Genomic DNA, 23,791 nt, shown 5'->3' with positions numbered 1-23,791 from the left:
TGGAAGTAAGTAATTATTTTGTGAATAATTTAGAATAATAGCTAAATACGATGAAAGTGCTGCAGTAAAATGCATAAAATCAATTTTTTTCCATATTGTCTTTTAACATTAAAAACAACAAAAAGTGAATTATATTTAGCAAAAAAAAACCTGACTCCCTAAATTAAAATTTCTAAGCAGTGAGACAAAAATAAGATGACTTTTGATAATGGCCCTTGCTTCTGCTTTCTTTGTAATACAAATAAAAGTTAGTCTACTGCCAGTGTTTCTTTTTGTTCATAGCATTTAAATTACGCTTTTATTATTACATATTAATTATTACTGATATCATTCACCTCAACGTACAATAAACTGTGCTTACCTGAAAATGTAGCACAAACGATGTGTTTGGTGAACAAAAGTAAAAAAAATGGTCGCGAAAATCCTTAAGACAAACGCTATGCAGACAACAAACTCTTTCGTCAGTCTCTCTTGATAACACTAGATACAGTAGAATGTGAATCCATTCACCACAGAATATACCGTATATATCCGCGTATAAATCGAGATATTTTGGACAAAAAAAAGACTTCAAAGTGGGAGGGGGTCGACTTATACGCGGGGCCACAAAAAATTAAAAGAATCGGAAGTTCAAAAATTTCTTTATATAATGCAGTTGTTTTCTTCCCGCACTCAAATTGGACGACTTATCAAATAAGTCACTTACTTGAAGTAATTTCATGACTTAAATTATGTGACGAACTAATCACAGATTTTCATACTTTAACTAGAATAAGTTTCGATTAAACCAAAGAATTTTCGGCCCCCGAACAACCGATCAATATCGAGCAATAAAAAAGTTCCGCCAAGAAAAGAGAAATGCAGATAGTTTTTACGTATGTATAAGTCTTTATAATAGTTATTATTCATTCATGAAATACTTTTGTTAACAGGCATACATGTCAAAATTTAAAAAAATAGCCCATGCAATAATTGAACAGTTTTGAATATTTCTTTTAACTTTTAAAAAGGGAAAATGCAGATAGATTTTATGTACACAAATCTTTTCCGGAACAAATTCTAGAAGGTTACTATATACGATCATTTTCCCCCAATTATCCTGCGTTTTGGATATGTTGGTATCTTAAAAAAAATTTTTCGAAGTTTCCTGATCGATTTCGGAAGTGGGGGGTCGACTTATATGCGGGTTTCTTATTTTCTGCGAATTTTTTATGTCAAAGTGGGGGGGTCGACTTATACGCAGGTATATACGGTATTTCAATTATTTCGAAGTACCACATCAATAAAAACATGCTAAAAACTGTTAATATTTTTAATAAAAAAGAAATAACTAAAATTGGAAGCTATTAGCATAAAAGAATAATTTATTTAGAAAGTATACTGAAACACATAGCAATGAATCGGGGGGAGGGAATTCAGCGCACAGGTATACCTCCCATTAAAGAAGAATTACGTGTGCAAGGTCAAGAAAGGGCAGGGTGGTTGAAGACTGCGAATTTCTTGTCACATTAAACATTTGCTGCAATGTGTATGTGACATCCGTACGACATTCACATCCACATCACAATGCGACAGGTAATGTGAAGAAAAGGCAACATTGAGAGGTCACTGCAATGTCATAGCAACTAAGTGTGATGTATGGAACAGTACCTGAGAACATGACCTGGCGTCTGCAATGAAAACAGAGAGTCACATTATTGTCAGCCTTTCACAGATTTGTCGTACATTGTGAAGTAGTTCTCTGGCTGGCTTCACACCTTGGCTGTGGCCTAACTGGAAGTGAATGTTGAGTAGTGTTTTTGCTTCTCCCTGCTCCTTTGAGTGATGCCAGTGCCTCTGTAACCTCTTTCAGAGCACAGATGCTATGTCATTCGGTGCTACAAGTTCTATTTCTGTGTAGCCCTGAACTGGCAGCAGGATCTTCTGAAGCTCTTCTCTGATGATGGTGCACACTATAGACCTTAGTTCATTGGCATCCGCATTGGCCAACACCACAGAGACATTAGGTAGCCTCTGGAATCATAGTCGGGCGGTATGTCTTCATCGAAGGCTTTTCTATGTGACGGCAGCATTTCCCAAAGGCATTGACGCTGTCATAGTCCTGGGACGACAGGACCTGTTACAAATCTTCAGCAATACCTTTCATGACATGGGCCACTTTCTCATCTTCAGACATGGATGGGTTTGCTTTTCAGCAGAAAGAGAGAACATCTTGAATGTAAGCTTCAGACGTCTCATCGATTTGCTGCACACATATGGATAGTAATCATTCATACATATGGATAGCTTGGTGCTTTATGTCAGCTGCACGGGAAAATGTGTTCTTAAGAGCATTCCTGAAAACAGTCCAACTGGTAAATGTGTCTTCATTATTACTGAACCACTGTCGAGCAGTTCTAGAGAAGTAAAAAATGACATTCGCCAGACACATTTGATCGTCCCAGTGGTTATATTTGGCAATTCGATCAAAGTCCTTGAGCCATCTGTTAGTACCTTCTTGGCTGTCCCCAGCGAATATACATGGGCTTCTGGGTAGCTGGTACATCAGAATCGGTATTGGTGCGATGTTACTCAAAGCAGAACTAACTCCTGCTGGAGGATTCTGCTCGGTTTCCTTCTCATCAACCATCTTTCTTGATCTTTTACAAGCAAATCCTGTAAGAGCCCAAACTCAGGAGTAAAGTCCTAGAATCCACAGGTTTTTGCATAACTCTGCTGTAGTAACTGAGTGGTACCTGCCGCCTATTATTATTAATCAAAATTATTCAAAGTTTTTCACAGTTTGGTGTATTATTCAAAATTAATACACCAAACTGTCGCGTAGATGAAGGGATCGTACAAATGAACAGGCAAGTAAGTATTCAAGTCTAAACTCAAGATTTGTATTATTTCGAACTGAATATCAGCTACTTATATATCAACAGATGAACATGCTGGACTATTCCAGACTTGGAATATTCTGGAACATAAAGAAAACAGATTAATAAGAAGGAAATTTAAATCGTAAGATAATACACAGTCAAAACACATTTTTTGAGAGCACTGAAGATGCACTGGTTCCTTGCATTCAAAGTATTTGTATGCTGTTTTTCTCTTCTTACAAGGTGGGTAGACTACATGTTTCTCTTTTTTCTAATTTTTCTTCTTGATTTGATAAATCCATTCCCTTAATTACATTCTGTCCAAGGATTCTTCTAATTGTTATCTTCAGTTCCCTTGGCAAAAAAAGCAGAAGTTATCTTAACTTTCAGATATGGTTTAATAAGTTGATTTGCTAATAAAAGCATAAATTATTTTCTTTTCAATTTTGTGGCATCAGGATATGACTGGAGCAATATGAATGAATTCATAGCACACATATCAAGTATTCTAAAAAATATCATCATAAGCCAACATTGAGTTTGTTGACTGCTTGAGTAAATGGAGCACTTCTTGTCAAATTCATCAGCACCTCTTTTTGTCAAATTGTATAACTGTAATTTCTGGTTTCCCAGTATTACCATAATTTTCACCGCTATGGTGCATTAATGAAATCAAAATTAATACTTTTCTTTTCTTGGGGAACATAAGAAACAAGCATAATTTCATTTGTAAATCCATGCAAAGAACTAGGTATTTCTCTTGCCTTACTCACTTGAAATTCTTTCGGGATCTCCTTTTTATTCTTTTTCAATGTGCCTATAAATATAAGATCCCTGTCATTTAGGCAATTCACTAATTCCATTAAGAAAAACCAGTTGGCTGCAGTAATGTTTCTATTTGTATGCTTCAAAGGTTAAATCAGTTGGTGCACTGTTTGTGTGGATTTACTAATTTTTCCCCCTTCTTCAGTAAACCCATCTTCATCAGAATCTTTTTCACAGTAGATATATGCATTACAAAGATTGTTCCTTGTATCACAAAGGCACATAATTTTTAATCCATATTTTGCCATTTTGGGGGGGCATGTACATTTTATATTTGCTGTTTGCTTTAAATTTTGCGAGCATCTAATACATGCTAATTCTCCAATAGAATGCATGCGTTGGAAATTTCTTATGATTGCATAAAATATTTCTGATATTGGAGCTGCTTTATTGATTTCCATATGCTCATTTCTTGTTTTAAAGTCATCAAACTGCAAGCAATTCAATAAAAATGAAAGTTTCACTTTGGAAGTTACACATCCAAATACCTACCATCCTGTACTGTTAGGTGCAAATAAATAATCAACAGCTTCATGATTTGATTTGAATATGGCAGAATAAATTAAAAGTCCAAGGAAGGCTTTGATTTCCATTGCATTAGTATCCATCAATTCATACCTATTTGGATCAGAATATTTTATTCTACACTCTTTGATTTTTACATTTGTCTATTTCATGACTAAGCTTACTCCTTTATCAAAAAGTAAATTCCAAGCATCTTCGGGCTCTGCTCTAGAGCCTATTTTTGCAGGATGTTTCACAGCTAGCAGCTGAATAATTATGTTATGCTTTGGTATTCATACCGCCCAATTTGGTTCTTTTTTACACAATTTGAAGTGATTTTTTTCCATAAAAATTATCATTTTGTCATTAGAAAAATTATCATATTCATCTGCAGAAAGCTCAGATTAACTTTTGCTTTCACTGTGAATTACTACATGATTCCTCAGATTCAGAGTATTATACACCAGAAAAATTATTCACAAGATATTAAATTTCTTTTTGAGTGAGATACACAGGACGTTTTCTTGAAAAATTTGAAGCCATATTTATGACTTTTATGAAAAACAACCATCCGATAAATAATGTCTATCGTCCACTAAAATTGGTAAGCATCTGCTGTGAGCAGTCTTCCAGGCAACTTAAAAAATAAAATACATGGTAACTGAAATCATAATAAAGCTGGAAGTGGTAAACTGGCTATATAACCTTGTGAGACTGGTTTGGGAAGGTAGGAGGAAGGAATGGGACCATTCTACATTTGTAGGGGTGGAAACAATAGTTAGAAAATTCTCAGCGGTCTTTCAGACTGCTCACAGCAGTTAAAGGTTAAACGAGTGGACACAGGTTTCAAAGCTTAGTAAAATGTTCATTCTAAATTTATTCACAGGTTTTGTGGTGATTTGTCATTACATTGGTACTGAAAGTGTCTTGTCCTATGCTTTCATTGAATTTGAGTTCCAGACTTAAAATACTGATTCCTTATTTTTATTATTATTACTTTTCCTTTTTAATTTCAAGTGCATTTTTCTTGCAGTATGTAGCTTTTCTGCATTCTATTAAAAATGTGTTTACCGTTCAGTGTATTGCAAAACAATTTAATTTTCATAATTTATGGAGCTGTTTACTAAAAATATTTATTATTTTGAGAATATGAAGTCAAATTATCAAATAAAACGTAAATTAGAACTATTGTATATTAATGAAAAATTTTGTACGGTGCAGTACAAATTTCTAATTAGATGATGTCATAGGGTTCAAGCTGCTTCTATGGTTATTGCATTATTTCTATCCTTCAATATTTAATTGTTACTTCAATATTAAATTGGGTATGGATTTCAAAATAATTGTCCAAAGTCTGGGTGAAGAAAAGAATTTTAGTGTCTTCTCTGAATTTTAGAAACATTTTATATCTAAATTTAGAGCTTGAGTAGCACACAGGTTTAGGTTTATTTGTTTAAGACAAAGCATTCAAGGGCTATCTGCCTAAAGGGAGGGATGCCTTCATGGAGGACTTTCTAATAGAAACTGGTGTGCATGTACATCACACATGAGGAAAACCATAAAAATGCCCATGCAGCCAGCCCCTTCACGGGATTCAAACCTTAGACTAAACTACCAGTTTTCAGTGACTTTACCACTTGGCTGCTTTTGGGCTGTACACAGAATGAATATTCTAGAGCAGGGTTTGCCAAACTTTATGTCAGTAAGAGCCGCACGTTTGAATTCAGGAATGTTCAAGAGCCGCATTTAGATTTTCTAAAAGCCACAAGTTCATATTTGCATCATTATAGAAGTAGTGGAGATTTTAAATAGAAATAAATCCCTGATAACTTTGTAAAATGAGTCTAGTCTAATTAATTACTTCCTTTTGGATACTGAATAGTTTTAGTTTACCGTATTTCATACATATATTTTATATGCATGAGCTGCACAAATTGCCTGCGAGAGCTGCACTTTGGCCACCACTGCTCTAGACGTGATTCACTACAAAATTTAAAATTCATTTTTTCTCCTTCTGTATTCATTCCTTTGCCATATCCTTGATCTTGAAAGAGTACATTCTCCCCAGATATTTAGGTATTGCATCATACAAATAATGAGCTCTAAAATCATCAATTACCAGAACCTTTAAAAGAGGTTTTCATGGATTTCAGTTACTCCATTAATGCCTTCTACACCTTTAACAAACATTTTTGTTAGAAATTTTTTTGGAGACCTTTAAAAGTAACATTTATTGGTTATGTTTTTCTCTGGCTGATGATGTCAAATTATTTAGAAATAAAGAAGGTTGATGAACTGCATGTAAAAAGAACTAATGTGTGCACACTATAAATAATTTTTTGTTGAAAACATTATAAATTTTATTACGTAATATGCAGAGGTTAAGATTATATTCAAAACAAAACACATCGGCCTTCAAGGTTTTGACCAAGGGCAGAAATGTGTTCTTGCTTTTTGTGTGACCTATTTTGCTTATACCAAGTGCATAGCCAAAAAACATGGAATAATATTTAGTAGCCTAAAGTATGAATAAATACTTTATCATATTACTTAAAATTGTAAAATTCTTTTGGTCTTAAAATTAACATGTAATGCATAATATATTCGTGCATAAATGTAGCAACTCAAAAAAATTATATGGAACTTCTATTATTCTTTTAAATTAATATATTTAATTATTCTTCTAAAGCTACACACTGACATCAAAGAACTTCATTATTTCTATTTTATCCTGATTATATCCATATCCTGATTTTTAATTTCAAGAAATTTGTTTGTACCTTTGTAAATGTTATGTAAATTTTGACAGTTTGCCTTTTGTGATTTTTATTCCCAGCAAGTGTGAAAATTATACTACGTAGCATAAAAATAAGAGCTAATGTCTAATGAATAAATGAATCATGTTCTTGATATCACCTCAGTGTTTACCACTTTTATGTTATAATATACATTTATTGAAATTTGCTTGCATGTATCCATATCATTTGACAATATTTTATTTTTGTTTTGAGTAGTCCCTATTTTTTGCATTAGTATTCATAAATTATGATCAGCATCTGACCAAGTCCTCTTTCACTGCAAATTATCTCTTTGCTTATAATTATTTATTTACAGTCTTCAGACTAATTTGATAATTAATTGATAACTTTAACTATTTTTGATAATTGATGACATTTGATTCAATTTCATTGTTTTTTGTGTTTGAGATATTTCATTTTTGATAACTTTCTACAATTATTATTATAATTATTTTTAATCCAGTTTAAATGTACCATGTAATCTCTTGAGAAACTGAAGTAGATAAAGCTATTTTTAGTTAACAGCATCCATCCAAGTGGATAAGAATACTACTGAATTAGCTACTGTATGCAGCTAATTTGACCCAAGTTCAAACCATAGCAAACAGACTAGCTGCATGGGAGTTCTGTGTTTTACCCATATGTGTAACATAAAAGTGAACCAGTTTTCCTTAGAAAGTGCTAAAAGAAGGAATGCCTTTTCCAGTCATCTGTTGTGCTTGAATCATTAATCCTGTCTATTTGATTGAAAACCTACAATTAACATAAGTAAACAAAATTGTACTACTGATCATTAAAGCATTAACTCTTAAATTTTCAGTTGCACTCTTAAATTCTTTATTTCAAGATGGTGTGATGTGACAGGACGTTTCAAACTTCAATCAATAAATAATAACAAATGCAGTTTGGTACAAAATATAGCATGGTACAAAAATCACAAAACTTTAAAATTTTTATTTTTCAATGAATTTGATGCTCTACTTGATATCATTGAAAAAATATTTATGTTAAATTTGTTTTGTGTAATTGGTTTTTGAGAGCGGCAGATATTTCATTTTAAATTTTTCCAAATTATTTCTTCATAATCTCATAATTCTTAGTAAAAATTGATGTGATTTTAACTGTTGAACAGGGCCCCTTTTATACATCACCCAACTACACTGCAGGTTGTACAGCCCCATTTCTGCCAGCCCTGTTTGGCTGATTGAATGCCTTGCACTTCTGTTTGGGATCACCTGATTATATCAACATGAGTAACTATTTCAATAAGAAAACATACCTTCTTGTAATCCTAGATAAAGCATGGGCAGCTGTGGCTGTAAAGTCTTGCAGTATGGGAGACGAAATATAATATTAAACTTGACTCATTCTTAGAACTACACGTTTTTTAACTTCTCTTTGTTTTAGACAACTTACTATTTTTTCATTTTATGAAAAGCCCTTGAACTCTTTAATATAACTGACCAAGAGGTAAAATTTAAGTAAATGTGTGTTAACACTAAAGTACTAGCACGTACACTATTAAGTAAAAGCTTGTTATTATTAGTTCTGTAGGTAAATTAAAATTCAACAAGAAATCATCCACCACTACTTGCTGGTCTTGGAAATACGATGCCTGTATATACACTGCCCTCCAAAAGTTAGGAAACAGCATGGTTTTGCAGTCTAATTTGAAAATGAAGGAACATAGAATCAAGAAATTTAGAGGACATGTTCACTGAACACTTCTTTAATTAATGCGACATAGAGTGTTTCTAAAGTTCGACACAAACATGAATTACAACACAAAATTGCACTCTTGGCAGAGAAATCCAGTCTTGCAGAAACAGTACATCACAGTTTTTTTTTTTTTTTTTTTTTTTTTTTGTGGAAAAATGTTGTGGTAACATTACAAAAATGTGTTATAACAAGGAATGTGTCCACCCCTAGCTGCAATACATTGCTGACAGCAACGTTCAATGCTGCCAATTAAGTTGTCGGTCAGTGAAATGGGGAGCAATCACTGGACATAAAGTAATCCTTGTTCAAGCTCATCTAACAATCTTGGAGGATTTAAACCAGCAACCTGTCTCCCAAGGTAGTCCCAAAGATGCTCTATCAGATTCAGGGCTATCAGAACTAGGAATTGAGCTGGCCATTTCCTCCACTCCATATCATGACCCTCAAGATATTCTTCAGCAACCCAAGCTCTGTGCTGTCGTGCATTGTTGTCCCTCAGAAGAAATCCAGGACCAATAGCAGCAGCATATTGACGGACATATTGATCAAAGATCTCGTCTCGCTATCTCACAAAGTTCCTCCATACAACACATGCAGGTGTGTGTGACTACCGAGAGAAATCTGAGTCTAAACCATTATTCTACGACCTCTGTAAATTATGCCTTTCCATAGTTGGGGATTGGTTGTATCTGGAACATTTTCCCCTCCAGATCAGTTTACGAACATGTGTCCTCGGGTCAAGGGAACACAAACAACTGAGCTTCCTACATATAGATGTGAATTGTGTAGGCATCTGCACACTGTAGTAGCTGGCAGTCTTGTACCTGTTGCCACTATAAGACCTGCCCTGAGCTGAGACACAGTAAAGTTACTCCTCCTGTGGGCCGAAAGAGCTAATTAATGGTCTTCTGCAGGTGTTGTAACTCTTAGCCTATCTGGAACATGTCTGCTAGACACAGAATCCTCAAATTCAAACTGATTCCATAGTCGGTGAACCACATTATCAGAGACATTGAGATGTCTAGCAGCATCTGCTCGTGACATCCCTATTTCCATCCTTCCGATCGCTCACCACCTCAACAAATTGGACAAATGACTTCTCTTGGACATTAATAGACTCTTCTGGATATTGTCAAAGAAACTGCTAATAACAATTGAACACTCCTGAACAAAGCATACATTTTTTGCATTTTTTCTCCAATTCTAATATAAGTAATTCTTTCTATAAATTAAAAGTGGTAGCTATTGTTTTTGCATATATTTTCTTAAACTTCATTGTGATCATGCATATAAATTTAAATGTTACTGACATTTATGTAATGAGGAGCTTTGAAAAAAACATGCTGTTCCTTAACTTTTGTAGGGCAGTGTATATGTCACACAAAAATAGATTTAACCCATTGACGTGCGGTGGTTGTGCACTGAAACCACCATTTTCCGAATTTTTTTCCTCCTCTTTTTTCCAAAATTTTTTAGTGAAAACGAATTGATTACTGATCTTTTACATCTAAATAACACAAAATGACTGTAGAAGCATATATGTTTTAGGTATTAATACTTCAGAACGGACGCCTTTTAAAATTTGTTTTCGATGAGACAAAATAACTTCCTTTTATTAATATAAACAACTTTAAATTTCAAAAGTTAGTCATCGCACATCATGATTTCTATCATAAACAATAAAAAATTGCAGTAATTAAACTGCATATATAAAAAAACCTCTCTATATATGGCATTTGCTATGTGGTTTCAGGGCGCGACCACTGCGCCACTAGACCATTGTGTCACAATGCTTACAATCCTCTAGAGGCTTGGTGGTCGCGCCTTGAAACCACTGGCGTTTGCTTCTCAATGGCGTTCTCTTGCTTTTCAAATAGGAATGTTTATTTTTACCCGGATATAGATAAAGGTTATTTTAGTACTAAACAATACATGCACCTGCCCAGTAAAAGGTTTTCTTTTCCAAATACTTTTCTCTGACATCAACACACTTGCTCCCCAAGCTAGTATTGTGATTTTATAAATTATTTCCTGTGATTTAAATTTAATGTAAATATACTTTGCTATAATTAAAAATAGAAATTGGTTATAAGTTTTATTTAAATAAAAAATATTTTCTGAATATTTTGAGACGAAATACGAATAAAATAAGTATGAATGGGAGACGAACAATCCGTACCAACCCCCCCCCCCATTTACATAATAAACCACAAATTTCATGTGCCAGACGAAAAGCAACTAAATAACACCGGACATATACCAGTGAAAATTAAATCCAGGCAGTGTACATTTTGTAGCACAAGGAAGAAACCTAATATAACAAGATGTATGTGCGAAACGTGCAATGTGGGTCTATGCATGTACCAAAGAGACAAAACATGCTTTGAACAGTGTCACAAAAAAAAATTTATCTTTGAAATAAAAAAGAAATTAAAAAAAGAAAACACCGATTTCTTTTTTATCCTTATTTTATTGAGTTTTTTAATTCATTTATCCAAGTGTCCTTATTATGTAGGTACTTATATTTTCACTGCTATAGAAAAATTACATAAATGTTTATTTTTTAATTTTTTCTGATGATTTATTTTAAAAAATAATGTTAAAAATTTATATGTAATGCAATTCTTACATACATTTTTTTTTAAATCTGTAAATTTCGTCATTTATTGGAAACGCGCGTGGAAAATGGTAAGTTTTTTCCCCTACTACCTCAATAAGTTTCAAAGGCCTAAACACGCGGTGGTTTCACAGTGCAACCACCACCCACAGAACAATGAGCAAAAGCAGATTTTTTTTAATTCATATATTATTTGTCTCTAGGATCATATTATTCAATATCTAGCGCTTGTAGTTTAAAAAAAAATTATAAAAATAATATCACGCATGTCAAAGGGTTAATATGCTTGCTCCCCATTTGCAACTATTTGGACCTCTAAACATAAGCTTTAGGAGTAAAAAAGTATTTATCAAACTAGCTCAGCAACAAGTGGATGGCTCACAAGTGAAACTGCTTAAATTGCACATTTGATCGCTATTCAAACTTCACCTAATCTGCATTCTGATTAGACTGATGGAAGAAATGGAAATAATAAGAAAGAAAAAACATACAAATCACAAGTTATTTAAAGCATACCTTACAAAAATATTTTTGATATGTTAGCATGTTACATCAAACTTTCAAACTCCATCTCCTAGGATGACATAGGTCAAAGCTATAATGAAGCATCAGGCAGATAACCTTTATTTAAAACTAAATGATCTGCCATATCAGTTGTTCCCTCCCTGCTCAAAACAGTGAAGCCACGTTCGCATCATTGTGACCTTATATCTAATATGAGCATATATGTCGCAGTAAAAAAAGCGCTTGTAAATCTGACAATCCTTTCTGGATCAAAGCTTGAAGCACGATTGCAGCTGCCATGTTTTTGATGAGAGCAAACTGAATTCTGTGAGGAGCAACATTTGCAACTAAATGCAGTTGCAGTACTTTATACCAGCTCTGTGTGACTTCCTTTTGTACAATTTATGAGAAGTGTTTCTCATTACCGCTAACATGAGTGCTGCACTCTATGATGGTCTGTGTATCCAGGGTTTGTACGGTCCTTAAGAGTCCTTAAAAGTCCTTAGATTTTTTGGAATCGATTTTTGGTCCTTAAAAGTCCTTAATTTTGGCCAAAATCAGCAGAAGGTCCTTAATTTTAATCATCTGAAATTTCTGTCTCTTTTTATGACTGCCATTTTGAGTGTAAATTAGCATTTTGGAGGAATATTTTTGGCAATTTACTGCTGTATATATGGTTATCTTTTGAATGGGTTCATGAGTTATAATTTGTTTCTATTTCTAATATAAATAATGGGATACGAGTTTCTAAGCAAGAAGTGAAATACAGTCAAAAGTCATTAATCCGGACTCGTCGGGACTTCGGCGATTCCGGATTATAGATCATCAGTTTAAATCTGGTAAGATGGCATGCAGAAATTATAAAATTAAAAATATGAAACCATAATTTATGAAATAAAGAACAATTATGATCTAAAGGGTATCAAAATTTACAAAAAAAAAAAAAAAAAGCTTAATATTTATTTGTTTACTTTATTAAACATTTCTTTCAATGTAAGTTGTTTAAGTTGCTTCGTTTTATGTGATAATACTTTCTCTTTAATTCTATAAACAGACATACTTTCTTGTTCAGTTTCTGCTGTTCAAGTCCTATAATTAGTGTGTCGAGAATACCGACTAATTTGTCAATCGAACTTTTTTCGTTTTCAATAACCTCTGTGTCACTTTCTTCACTATCGGAAGCGAATTATAATGACAAGGAATTTGATTTAAATCATATCAAAGACGGAGTACATCGAGATGAAATACTACATTTAGTAAGGAATTGTAAGCCAAATAAAATAAAAACATCTGCCCTGAAGATGAGGATAGTGCTGACAGATCAACTTTCAATTCATTGCGCGCTGCGGAGTCCCCCCTCCTGCCGCAGAGCAGCGTGAAATTGATAGACAGATATACCGTCCGTCATACATTAAACGCGCACTTGTAAACGTATTTTGCGCACACGCACAAACATATTCGCAGCCGTAAAGGTCTTACGCGCATGCGTCGATGCGGCGCGTGCGCAGAAAGTTTGTAGCTTTGAGGTCCGGATTATGGGTGTCCAAATTAACGACTTTTGACTGTATAAGCATTTTGAAATTCATTTTTTCTAATAAAGAGCTCTTAACTTTTTGCTTTTGGGGTTGTTAATTCTTTTATTAAGTGGTTCTAAATTTGGCGACTTTTCAACATTTTAGAGATTTTAAGCTTAGTTTCTATAGAAACTTTTTAATTCCGAGATGAGGATTTTTTGACGATGTTTTTTAAACATCGTAACATTGATAAACTTCATTAAAATAATGGTAATATAATGAAATTATATTTAAAAAATAACATTAAAATAAAAAATTTTTATTTTTCGGTGTCATATTATAAAGTTTCGTTTTGGCAACTTAGTATACAATATTTTGAATCTGAAAAATAAACAAGGTATAATGCTATAAAGCACAATTTATGAAACAGCTCTTAGCAAAAGAAAAATTAGCTATGTAATTAATTAAAAATGTCTTGTTTTTAATTTTTTCTTGTTAAGAGATTTCCCCATGTAATTGTCTCAGAATATTCAAAATTCTCAGAATGTGCATCAGGTTCCTCTATAAAATGAATTTTATACTTTTTCCCTCTTTTTTTTTTTTTCCAAAATTATTTCTGACTTTTTGCTGTTACAGAAATGGTAGGGATAATTTTTCTTTAGGATTTTATACATTGCAGCTTGGAAAGTTTAAAAGGATTTGAAGGTAAGATTTATAGACCCACAAATCTAGAATATTCAAGAAATATGTGACAAAATGAAAAATGTCTCCATGGTATCAACACGTAATGGATGTATTTTAGAGAAAGTTTGCAATGAATTTCTTACTTTTTGGAGAAGTAATGAATGAAGTTTTCGAATTTGTACTTCTGATACTAGAATCTTAACATGTTTATCTTCCCTTTATTTTCTCTACTTTTCACTAGACACAAGAATGGAAAATATCAAAAATACTTCTAATCTTATCACATGGGCAGCCATTATGGAAAGGGATTTTTTATTAATAAAAAGACTGAAAACTTACAATTTAAAAGATTCATCTAATATGTCTTAATGTACCATACACATAGCTGGCACTAGGCATTTTCCCACTTGATGCAATCTCTGTGGATCCTAAATTCTGTTGCCTAGTTCCTTTCTAAATGCTTCCAATGCCAGCTCTAAATTCTAAAAGTTTTGCCATTTCTAGATTTTGTTGTTTAGTGTGTCATTTAATTCTAAAAATTCTACCACATCAGCTCTGTAACTGGCCTTTACCATATATATTTCATATTTCTTCTGAATATTCATATTACTAAAATAAAATTAGCCGCTTTTTCTGTACAATCTAAATGCATTTAGTGTTTTTTAGAATACCAGAAATCCTTAATTAAAATCCTTAATTCTAAACTGAAAGGGAAACGTGTTGAAGAAACTGAATACATAAAGAAAATTATTCTTCAAAGATATGTGCAGCTATTATTATGTAAATTATCCAATTATTTATGATTTCAGCCTTTACTATAATTTTCTGTTTCCTCATATGATAGAGTTACTGAGCCAGATTAAATTAAAATTAAATTGTATAATCTTTGACCACTAGCCCACATTATTAGTTTGAATTTGACTGTTCTTGTTTAATTATGTCACCATGAGCTGTGATTGAGTTTGTTAGCATTAGAACATAAGAGGCTGATCTAAACCTTTGTCTGATATTGTAGTTAATTTCAGACATAGCGATAATGAGCTTCACGTCTGTGTGGGATTTTGAACAATTTAACTTCTACCAGATCAATTAAACTGTCATAGGTACATTGTGGAGAGGTTGATAAGTTAGGAGATTAAGCACGCAGAAACTATCGAGAGCATTGGTTTGCATATTGAGACAAATCTCTAATTGTTAGAAAAGATGCTTAAAGAGAAGGAAATCGATATAAACTAGCCAAAATGTCATTTAAGAATCTGTGTCATAAATTACATATATTTTACACTGTGAAATTTTATTAGATTTTGATTTTAATAGGGCTTTTTTTAACAAATATTGTTAAAAAATATATAATTTAATAGTGATCATGTAAATCTATAATGACTAAGGTTATCAAACTACCTAATGTAATTACTTATAACTAACTGCTTATCCTTAAAAATTATCTCTACATATTAGAGTATTAACTCTACATATGAGTATTAATGAAAGGCAATAAGACATTCAGTCTTATTGCCTTTCATTAATACTCACTGTGGTCACAAGATAAAATATAAAAATGTAAAAATTCAAGTTAAACTTATTCTTTGTATCTACTGAGACTTAAAATAATACAAAACAACTTGTCACCTCTGGTGCTTTAATGGCTTATATTAACTGGGTTACAACCCCCCCCCCCGGAACTGTACTTGAAGCTACGTCACTAACTGCATCAAACAGAGCCTAAATAACTTTCAACACTTTCCAACCGTGTCTACATCAGGCCTTTCAGGTTTGTTCTAATCAGCAGGTCTTTCTCTTGACAAGCAGCAGTGGTGACAACATTCAGTCTTTTGTTATGAATGATGCTGATTATGATCTTATTTCTCATTTTAACGTATGCCGTTTGACATAAAATCTACGTGCTATTTACTAAACCTCTAGACTGACCAAGTGTGGGACAAAATGAGACATAAAAAAAATTAGCATAAAGCTAATTGTTAGTAAAACGTAAATGTCTCTTATCTTCTTTCAAATATTACCAACTATTATAAGTGTAAGATATTTAATGCTATTTGATAAATTGCATAAAGTTTATTTTATTCTCAAACTCATTAACGATTATGTTAATTAATTCATGTTTAGTAATAATGCATACTACTTAGGGATCTATTTTATTTTTAGGATGGTATTACAAAAGTGAAATTCTGGCATAGATAATATTTTCAATTGAATTTATTCAGTTCCCATTTGCTCATGAGTTTTTTCACTAATGCTTCTTAAAAGTCCTTAAAAGTGCTTAATTTCCGTGTGCAGAAATGTTTACGAACCCTGATATCATGCAAATTTCAGACAAAGTAGCTGAATTTTTCTCAGTTTCATTTTTGATTTTCATTGTGTACATTTTAACTCATGCATGACATGTGCATTTTTAATATTATCACAAATAATTTTAGGTGCTGTATATCTCAGAGTGGAATTTGATCGTCAGTGCTCTACTGAGAGACGACATGATCCATTAACAATATTAGATGGCTCTGGAAAGATTGTTGCAATAAAATCAGGTGAGATTTCATCACCTTTTTAATTGTATGTTATTTTTAATGTGAATTATACATAGCTCTCAATTCTTTTTAAAAAATTTTAATATAGGTCGAGAAGCTGGTGAATGGTGCACTGATCTTCACATACCAGGCAATGAACTGAGGTGGAAATTTATAAGCGATGGTTCTGTTAATGGTTGGGGATGGCGATTTACAGTGTATCCAGTAATGCCTCAGTGCCCTGATAAAGAATTATCTGATCGATCAGTGATGTCTGGACCATCAATAGATTTAGTTATGTCTCTTTTAGAAAAACAAATTAGTTTCTCTGCAGATATTAATGCACTTTCGAGATTAGCGGCCTCTCTAGCTTCTTGTGCTCAATTAAGTTCCCTTGGTAAATACTATTTCATTGTTCTTTAAATTCCTTTGTAGTTGTTTTCTTTTTCTTTTATGTATATTACCATCCGTATATCAAAGCAAACATATGCAGAATGTCTGAGCAATATATCAAATGCTGAGGAAGTCAGAGTATGAAATGATTACTATATCTCACATTTCCTAGGCATTCTATGCTATGTCAAAGGTCAAATGTTACTAGTATAAAATAAAATATAAAATACTCCTGTTGATCAAGTTTCTGCTGTCACTTCACAAGGCATGCTATTATGTGAAATCCAGTGAGAAGCCATTGGTTGATAAGTCAAGGTAAACATTCCACATAGTCTGGTGGGATTCAACTTCATTACACAAAAATATGCAAATTTTTAATTCTTTTGTATGATTTTAAGAGGATGCTGTTATTTCAAGGATTTACACGTGTAGATGGATGAAATTTTCATGTGGGAAAGGTGGAACCTGTCATTCAGAAAGCATTTGACAGATTCTGAAAATGATGTGCTATCAGGGGAATGAAAGCAGGACAGACACTGACACAAGTCGCTAAAGATTTAAAAGTAGCCAAAATCTTCATGTTAGGAATCTGGGACCAGTTTAAAGATGCTGATGATGTATGCAGACAGCCGGGTCAAGTCTCAGATCCATCATTTACCAACATTTGCTAAAAGAAGTAGATATCTTATCTCAGCCGTCTTCCAAGTGAATTCACTACAGTTTTAAAAATGGAATTGCCCAGGTATATCATGAATGATGGGCTGCTTAAAAGAGGGATGTATGGCCCACAGATTGTGTCTCACCAACTTGGGTTGCAAAATGCATGCAGTTGCAGTGATGTTGAAATCATCTTCATTAGAGTACAACAGATTGTAATCGAATTCTCTTAACTGATGAGTCTTGTTTCTGTCTGGAGAGAAATTCTGACATGTTTACCATCTGGTTTGAGCAAAATGCATGCAATAAGCCTAAAAGTATCTCTGAAAGGCATTTTTACAGAGATGGTGGAATTATGGCTTCAATGGGCACATCTTTCTGAATGGTCATACTGACATACACGTTTTTAGTAGTGAAACTATAAATGCTGAAATGCACAGAAATAAGGCTCTTGATCCTTTCATAAGGTTGTTTAAGAATGCAATTGGTAATAAGTTCTTCATAATGGAGGATAATTAGGATGAGCATAATCCTCGTTGTACTGCATTAATGACTGATTACCTTGAAGGCAAAGGAATACAAAGGATGGTGTGGTCCACATAATATGTGTATTTAAATAACATAGAACAGGTATGGATGCATTAGAATATCGACTTTCGTCACTGCAGTGTCCACGATAGCTACAAGAAAAGAACTTCTACAGAACCTTCACGGTTGTATTCTTAATGAGTATACTTTGTTATTTCAGAAATTCATGAGCAATCTAATACACAGCATTGAAAGCCAAAGTTACATTTTGGTCAGGGATAACTATAAACTTTATTAATTGTTCCTATGTGTCTCTAAAAAGTTGTAACACTAGCTTTTCTTCAACCCCAACTTATATCTCATATCCTGTATGAAGAGATATATAGTATTAGGCATGAGAAAATAAAGGTCTTGTGCAAATTCCATGGTCTTAACTGCAAACTCTGATATATTTAATATTTAATAAATTTGAAATTGTAAATGAGTGTAGTATATGTGTTTTAATATGTAAATGAGTGTAGTATATGTGTATATGTGATAAATATTAATAGTTACATAAATATTTACTGAAATATTAAAAAATGTTATTAAATGTGAAATTTGGTTGAAATGCTTCTGTAAATCTCTTAATATGGGAATACAACAGTAAATCCACATCATACACCTAAAATTTGGTTCTGAAGGTATAGTTAAAAAATAATAATTTTATGTTATTTTGTAAGAGTTCATAAAACATTTCTAAAAGAATTACTCATGTATGACATCTTATTCTGGCTGTTTTTTTTTTGTGATGTAATAATCTGCCGAAGAAAAGTAGTTAGTCTGTTAAGAACATTGTATTTGTAAAATGGGTCAAATAAAACTTTAAATGACTTTAGATGAATTTTACTTTAAATGAAGTTTGTCAGTTCATAATGAAATAAGTACCTTAGCAATAACTGTGTTCATTTAAATCTTAAAAAATAATCTTTTTAAATGAGGAAAATAAATCTTCTTTCAGCTCCATCTCACAGAATGTGGGCCCTTAATAAACTGCGTCAGCTGAAATCCTCTGTGCTTGGCAGTAAACTAAATATTACAAATATTATGACTGCTTCATCAGATATGTCACCTGAAATTCAGGTTGGTTTTATGGTTTCTTAGTAAAATGCTCAAATCTCTATTAGTTATTTATTAGCATTTTTCATATGTTATCGCTTTGATTGATTTCCTGATCCACACTGAAAATTTATTGTTTTAATATAAATTAATAAATGTATGCAAGTTTTCTGTTGTATAATTAACTTGATTAGTAACTGGACTCTGTATTGTGTTCAAGGAAGCTTTCTAAGTAAGTTATTTTAATTTGACAGTGTTTAATTGTATTATAAATATGTTCAAGAAATACAAAAATGTATTGTATTTAGTATAGTTCATTAAACACTGTGTTGAGTATTCCATTGCAATTCTACTAACCATCTCTTATAATGCCTAGCAATTCTGTGTCATAGATAATGAATTCCATTCTTTTTCTAATAAATTTTAGTAGCATTTAGTTTCCTTTTTTCTTAACTTGCAGAAATTGTACATTTCTTATTACAGGAAATGGTCTTAGTAAAGCACATTTGGAATAACATGGGGCCCTTTATAAGGGATATGGGACAATTTTTGGGGGAGACAGCTAGAAAGTAGGGGCCGTAAGCTATAGCTTGTGTAACTTTTACAGAAATCCAGCACTGGCACCAACTTATGCACATTCATAATTTCATAAACTTTCAAGGAATATAAGCTGCATTCTATAAGTTTTTTGAATGGTTTTGTCTTTACTGTACTAACTATCTATTTCCGCTTACATTTTTTTTTTTTTGTAGCTTTTACTAAACTTGTTTAGGTAATAAAGTAGGTAGCATTTCCACTCTTTTTTTTTTAACTTTCTATTCATTTAATTCATTTTAGTACTTTGAAGGAAATCCAACCACTTTATTGGTTTAGTGCAGGTTGACACGTACCAGATCAAGCATGGTTTTTTGTGATTGTAAAGTATATTAGCAACATGGGGGCACTAAAAATCTGTTTGTTCAAAAGACTGCTTGAGCGATTTGGAGAAATGAATTAGAAGACTTGATTTTCATATGCTGTGATGCTGTCAGTCTAGTTTGAATAAAATTTAGGTATAATCTACACTAAAATGCCCGAAAAACTATGCTAAATTATGTTTAACAGAGCACTCTTCTGAGTTTGGCAGTTTGTTATAACCACCTGTTGTTAAATCTTAACATTACTGAACACATCTAGCATGTCAGGAACACAGAACTCCTATATTTCCAAACACAACTAAATTAGGGACTGCATTGCAAGAAGTATTGGGTTCATTGCCTACACAATATAGCACAAAGTCCAAAATCCATATGTTCAATAACAGGACTTCGGATGTAACTTTTCTATTCCTTGCACAGTTTAGGAATGGATAATATGGTATTTAAGGAAAAGCAAAAGTGTCATACATTGATTTTTCTCCCGATTAGTTGAGTCTTCCCCCCCCAAAAAAAACTTCATTATCCATGGTAATATTGAATAAACATGTGCATTAATTTGCATTTAAACGCTGGGCTATCAATCTACATTTTTCATTTCTTCCTTTGAATAATTGTGGGGGAACAGCATTTTTTATATTATGTAGCTCTGTACACAAGAATTAAAACCTGAAGACTCATCTTGATTTGGAATGGAATTTTGCAAAGACGCGTTCTCTTTTGTTAGCAAAAAAGGTAGAGGGAATTAAAATTCCACTGAATCGAAGCTCAACTATTATTGCAAATTATGCTCTTCCGTAACTTACTGATTTGAAGCAGATTATAATTATGTTCTCTCTATTATTAATCTTATCAAAATTACAGTTTTTTAAAACAATGTCTCTGTTTCACTTTTTCCCTGAAACTGTACATCCGTCAATCAGCTAATGGATATCAGAATTTTGTGTGCATTGAAATGTAAAAAGTAGCCTGTTAAAAATTGATGCAGCAGTAAGACCATTCAGGAATTCTTGAAATATTTTAAAATAAATTATGTTGTGGGGGGCATTGCTAGATCATGATAGGCCATGTCTATTTAATAGGATGTGCATATACTCTTTTAAAATGCTTAGCATAATTTAGACCCAGCTACTAAATTTCATGATGATGATGATAGTTGTTAATCTGAAGGTTTTCCAGTTATTGGAAAAAAAAATTCCGATTAATGGCGTAAGAGAAGAAATGTTTAATGAGGATGACATAACTGAATTCGTACATCGCGATGACCATGCCTCAATCATTAATCATTTAATGGAATGGTTTTGAATCCATAAATGCTGCTATTTTGGCTTCGAGTGACATTTTAATTTCGCAAAGTGGTAATTTAAAAAAGAAAGAAAGGTCTTTCATTATGTGGAATGCTTCTTAAAGGAGTAGGATAGCCGATTATTTGTCTTCCGATAAATCCCAAGCTGTGAAAATCTATTTAATTTTTTAAAAATGCCAAGAGGTCTTTAATGAAAAAGAACCGCAAAATCTTCCAATTAATAGAACTTGGAAGAAATCCAGATAAGTGCTAAATGAAGATATACAGTCTCAAATCTTCGTTGAGATGACAATGCTCCAGTAATCAGTCTGTTTAATGGGCGGTGAAGTCTGTAGTATACCTGATTCCAGAAAATATCGCCATTGATAATGAAAAAGTGACAAAAGTTATTGAGAATGAAAAGATTTCAACTGACTATTTAGTGAGAATTCTGGACATGGCAGTTTTTCTGTTGCATACTTGTGGAATCCAGACCTTACTGTATATCTACAGTTTTGCACTCCCATAAGGGACCTAGGAAATAGTAAATCTGTGACAGTTTTTCTGACACTTCAGTATTATCTTCAAGGGAATTCACATTTGGATAACCATTCAGTTTCTTTTTACACTTTCTAGAAAATAACTTTATAATTATGTGCTGACTTGCTTATTTTTTGTACCAATAAGTCAGTCTCTATTTCTGCTTGCATATTATTAATAAGTATTTAAACACAGTGAATCTAATTACATATATACATCTCATAATAATTTTAAATATATATATATCTGTTGTTTTCATAGCCATCAATTGGGTCTTCTCTCACAGGCCTTGTGAGAGATTTACCAGATACACTTCTGCGGCAATATGAATATGAAGATGCTGTACTTAGAGCTGGCAAGCACCTTATGCATAGTGATTTTTTTAAGGTTAAGTGTCCTTTTATGGTTAAGTGATAAATTTTGATTTTAATTTGTATACTACATATTAGTGGCATTGATCCTGAATATATAAAGTATGTGCCTTAATTTAGTATTAGTCTTTGTCATTTAATAGGTACTCGTTGCTTTGGCTTGTGATTTAGGACTTGATAGTATTCCTTCTTGTCATGAAAATCATAAATGGCTATGGTTTAGAAGATACTGCATGGCATCAAGAGTATCTGCTTCATTGATACACAGAACTCCACTTCCACTTTCATTCTGTGAAGAAGTTCGCAAGAAAATATGGGAAATGTGCTCAGAGGATGAATATGTAACTTATGAGCATGAAGATCATAACCTTTTTAAACAAGAACATGATGAACAACTTATCCTTTGGATAAATAGGTAATAATCTTTTATCAGCTTTTAATTTATGTGTGCTGTTAACTTTGTTGTGTGTTATATATCTCTTTCAATGATAACAAATATTTCTGTTTAAATGTTTAAACCTCATATATATAAAGGTTTTTAAAAAATTCATTTGGTTTGACTTAAGCTAGTCTAAAATTTTTAAGTTATGCATTTTGAAACAAAGATAAAGAATTTCTCTTTTAAGGTATATTTATGCCAAGCAGCTAGACTTATTTTGGAATGTCTTATTTCACTTTAAAAAGTTGAATCATCTGTTTATATCTGTTAACCACTCGTGTTTCTACCATAATATCACAAAATCCTATTAGAGGGTATTGTCAAGGTTTCTTGTCTAAATACCTTTTATGAAATAGAGTCTATCCATCTAAAATCCATTTGTAATTTAGCTATTAAGAATTGGTTACTTTTTGCTTGTGATTTAGCCTATTGGTAAATAATTGGCAAAAGATGTGAAACACTAGTAATTCATATTAGGTTGGGCTCCAAGCAGCTGGTAGGCTGAACGTTATTTTTAATATTTAATGATGGAATTAAGTGTAATTAATTTTGTAGAAAGTTCTTGAAAGCATATTTCCTCTTAAGGCTGCTGTCTATATCTTGTGTGCTTTGCTCAATTCAGCAAACTAGTCTTTTAGTAGACCTGGCTTACAGAATATTGTTGAGCTAATTTTTGATGAAAAAAAATTGTTAGATTTGGGTACTTTCAGAGATTGGGCAAAGAAAATTTGTCTTCTCTTTCTAACTGCATGCTTCCGTGAATCAGTACATTCTGCAATGAAAACAGTGTTTGAAATTCTGTGCACAGAAACAGACTGATGAACCTTGTTGGTGTACAAACCTTAAGACTGTTTCTTAATGAACTGTGTGGATCACATCTAGCTCAAAATTGAAAGGCAATATAATATTCAGAATCATACTACTAATAACAATAATTCAAAACTGCTGTGTTGTAAAATCGTAGGATTTTCAAGTGACGTGTATTTTAAGTAAAAAAATAATTTATCTGTCTGGAGAT

The 23,791-nt window shown here is 32.6% G+C and overlaps 1 protein-coding gene across 2 annotated transcripts in view; it reads left to right on the top strand.

The window, feature by feature from the left end:
• Positions 1-23,791, top strand: part of HERC2 (E3 ubiquitin-protein ligase HERC2) — a 599,575-nt gene that overhangs the window by 469,665 nt on the left and 106,119 nt on the right. For both annotated transcript variants that reach the window (XM_085808058.1, XM_085808057.1), the window contains exons 63-67: positions 16,462-16,569; positions 16,658-16,945; positions 19,127-19,248; positions 22,225-22,350; positions 22,478-22,749. In XM_085808058.1, coding sequence (XP_085664184.1) covers positions 16,462-16,569; positions 16,658-16,945; positions 19,127-19,248; positions 22,225-22,350; positions 22,478-22,749 — 916 coding nt within the window. The remainder of the gene's footprint in view (positions 1-16,461; positions 16,570-16,657; positions 16,946-19,126; positions 19,249-22,224; positions 22,351-22,477; positions 22,750-23,791) is intronic.

The sequence above is a fragment of the Stegodyphus dumicola genome, chromosome X1, assembly GCF_044657685.1.
Source record: "Stegodyphus dumicola isolate Sdum_Otavi_A_Nest chromosome X1, ASM4465768v1".
Taxonomy (NCBI): Eukaryota; Metazoa; Arthropoda; class Arachnida; order Araneae; family Eresidae; genus Stegodyphus; species Stegodyphus dumicola.
Note: the sequence above shows the minus strand (reverse complement) of the source record. Positions and strands in the feature narration are given on the sequence as shown.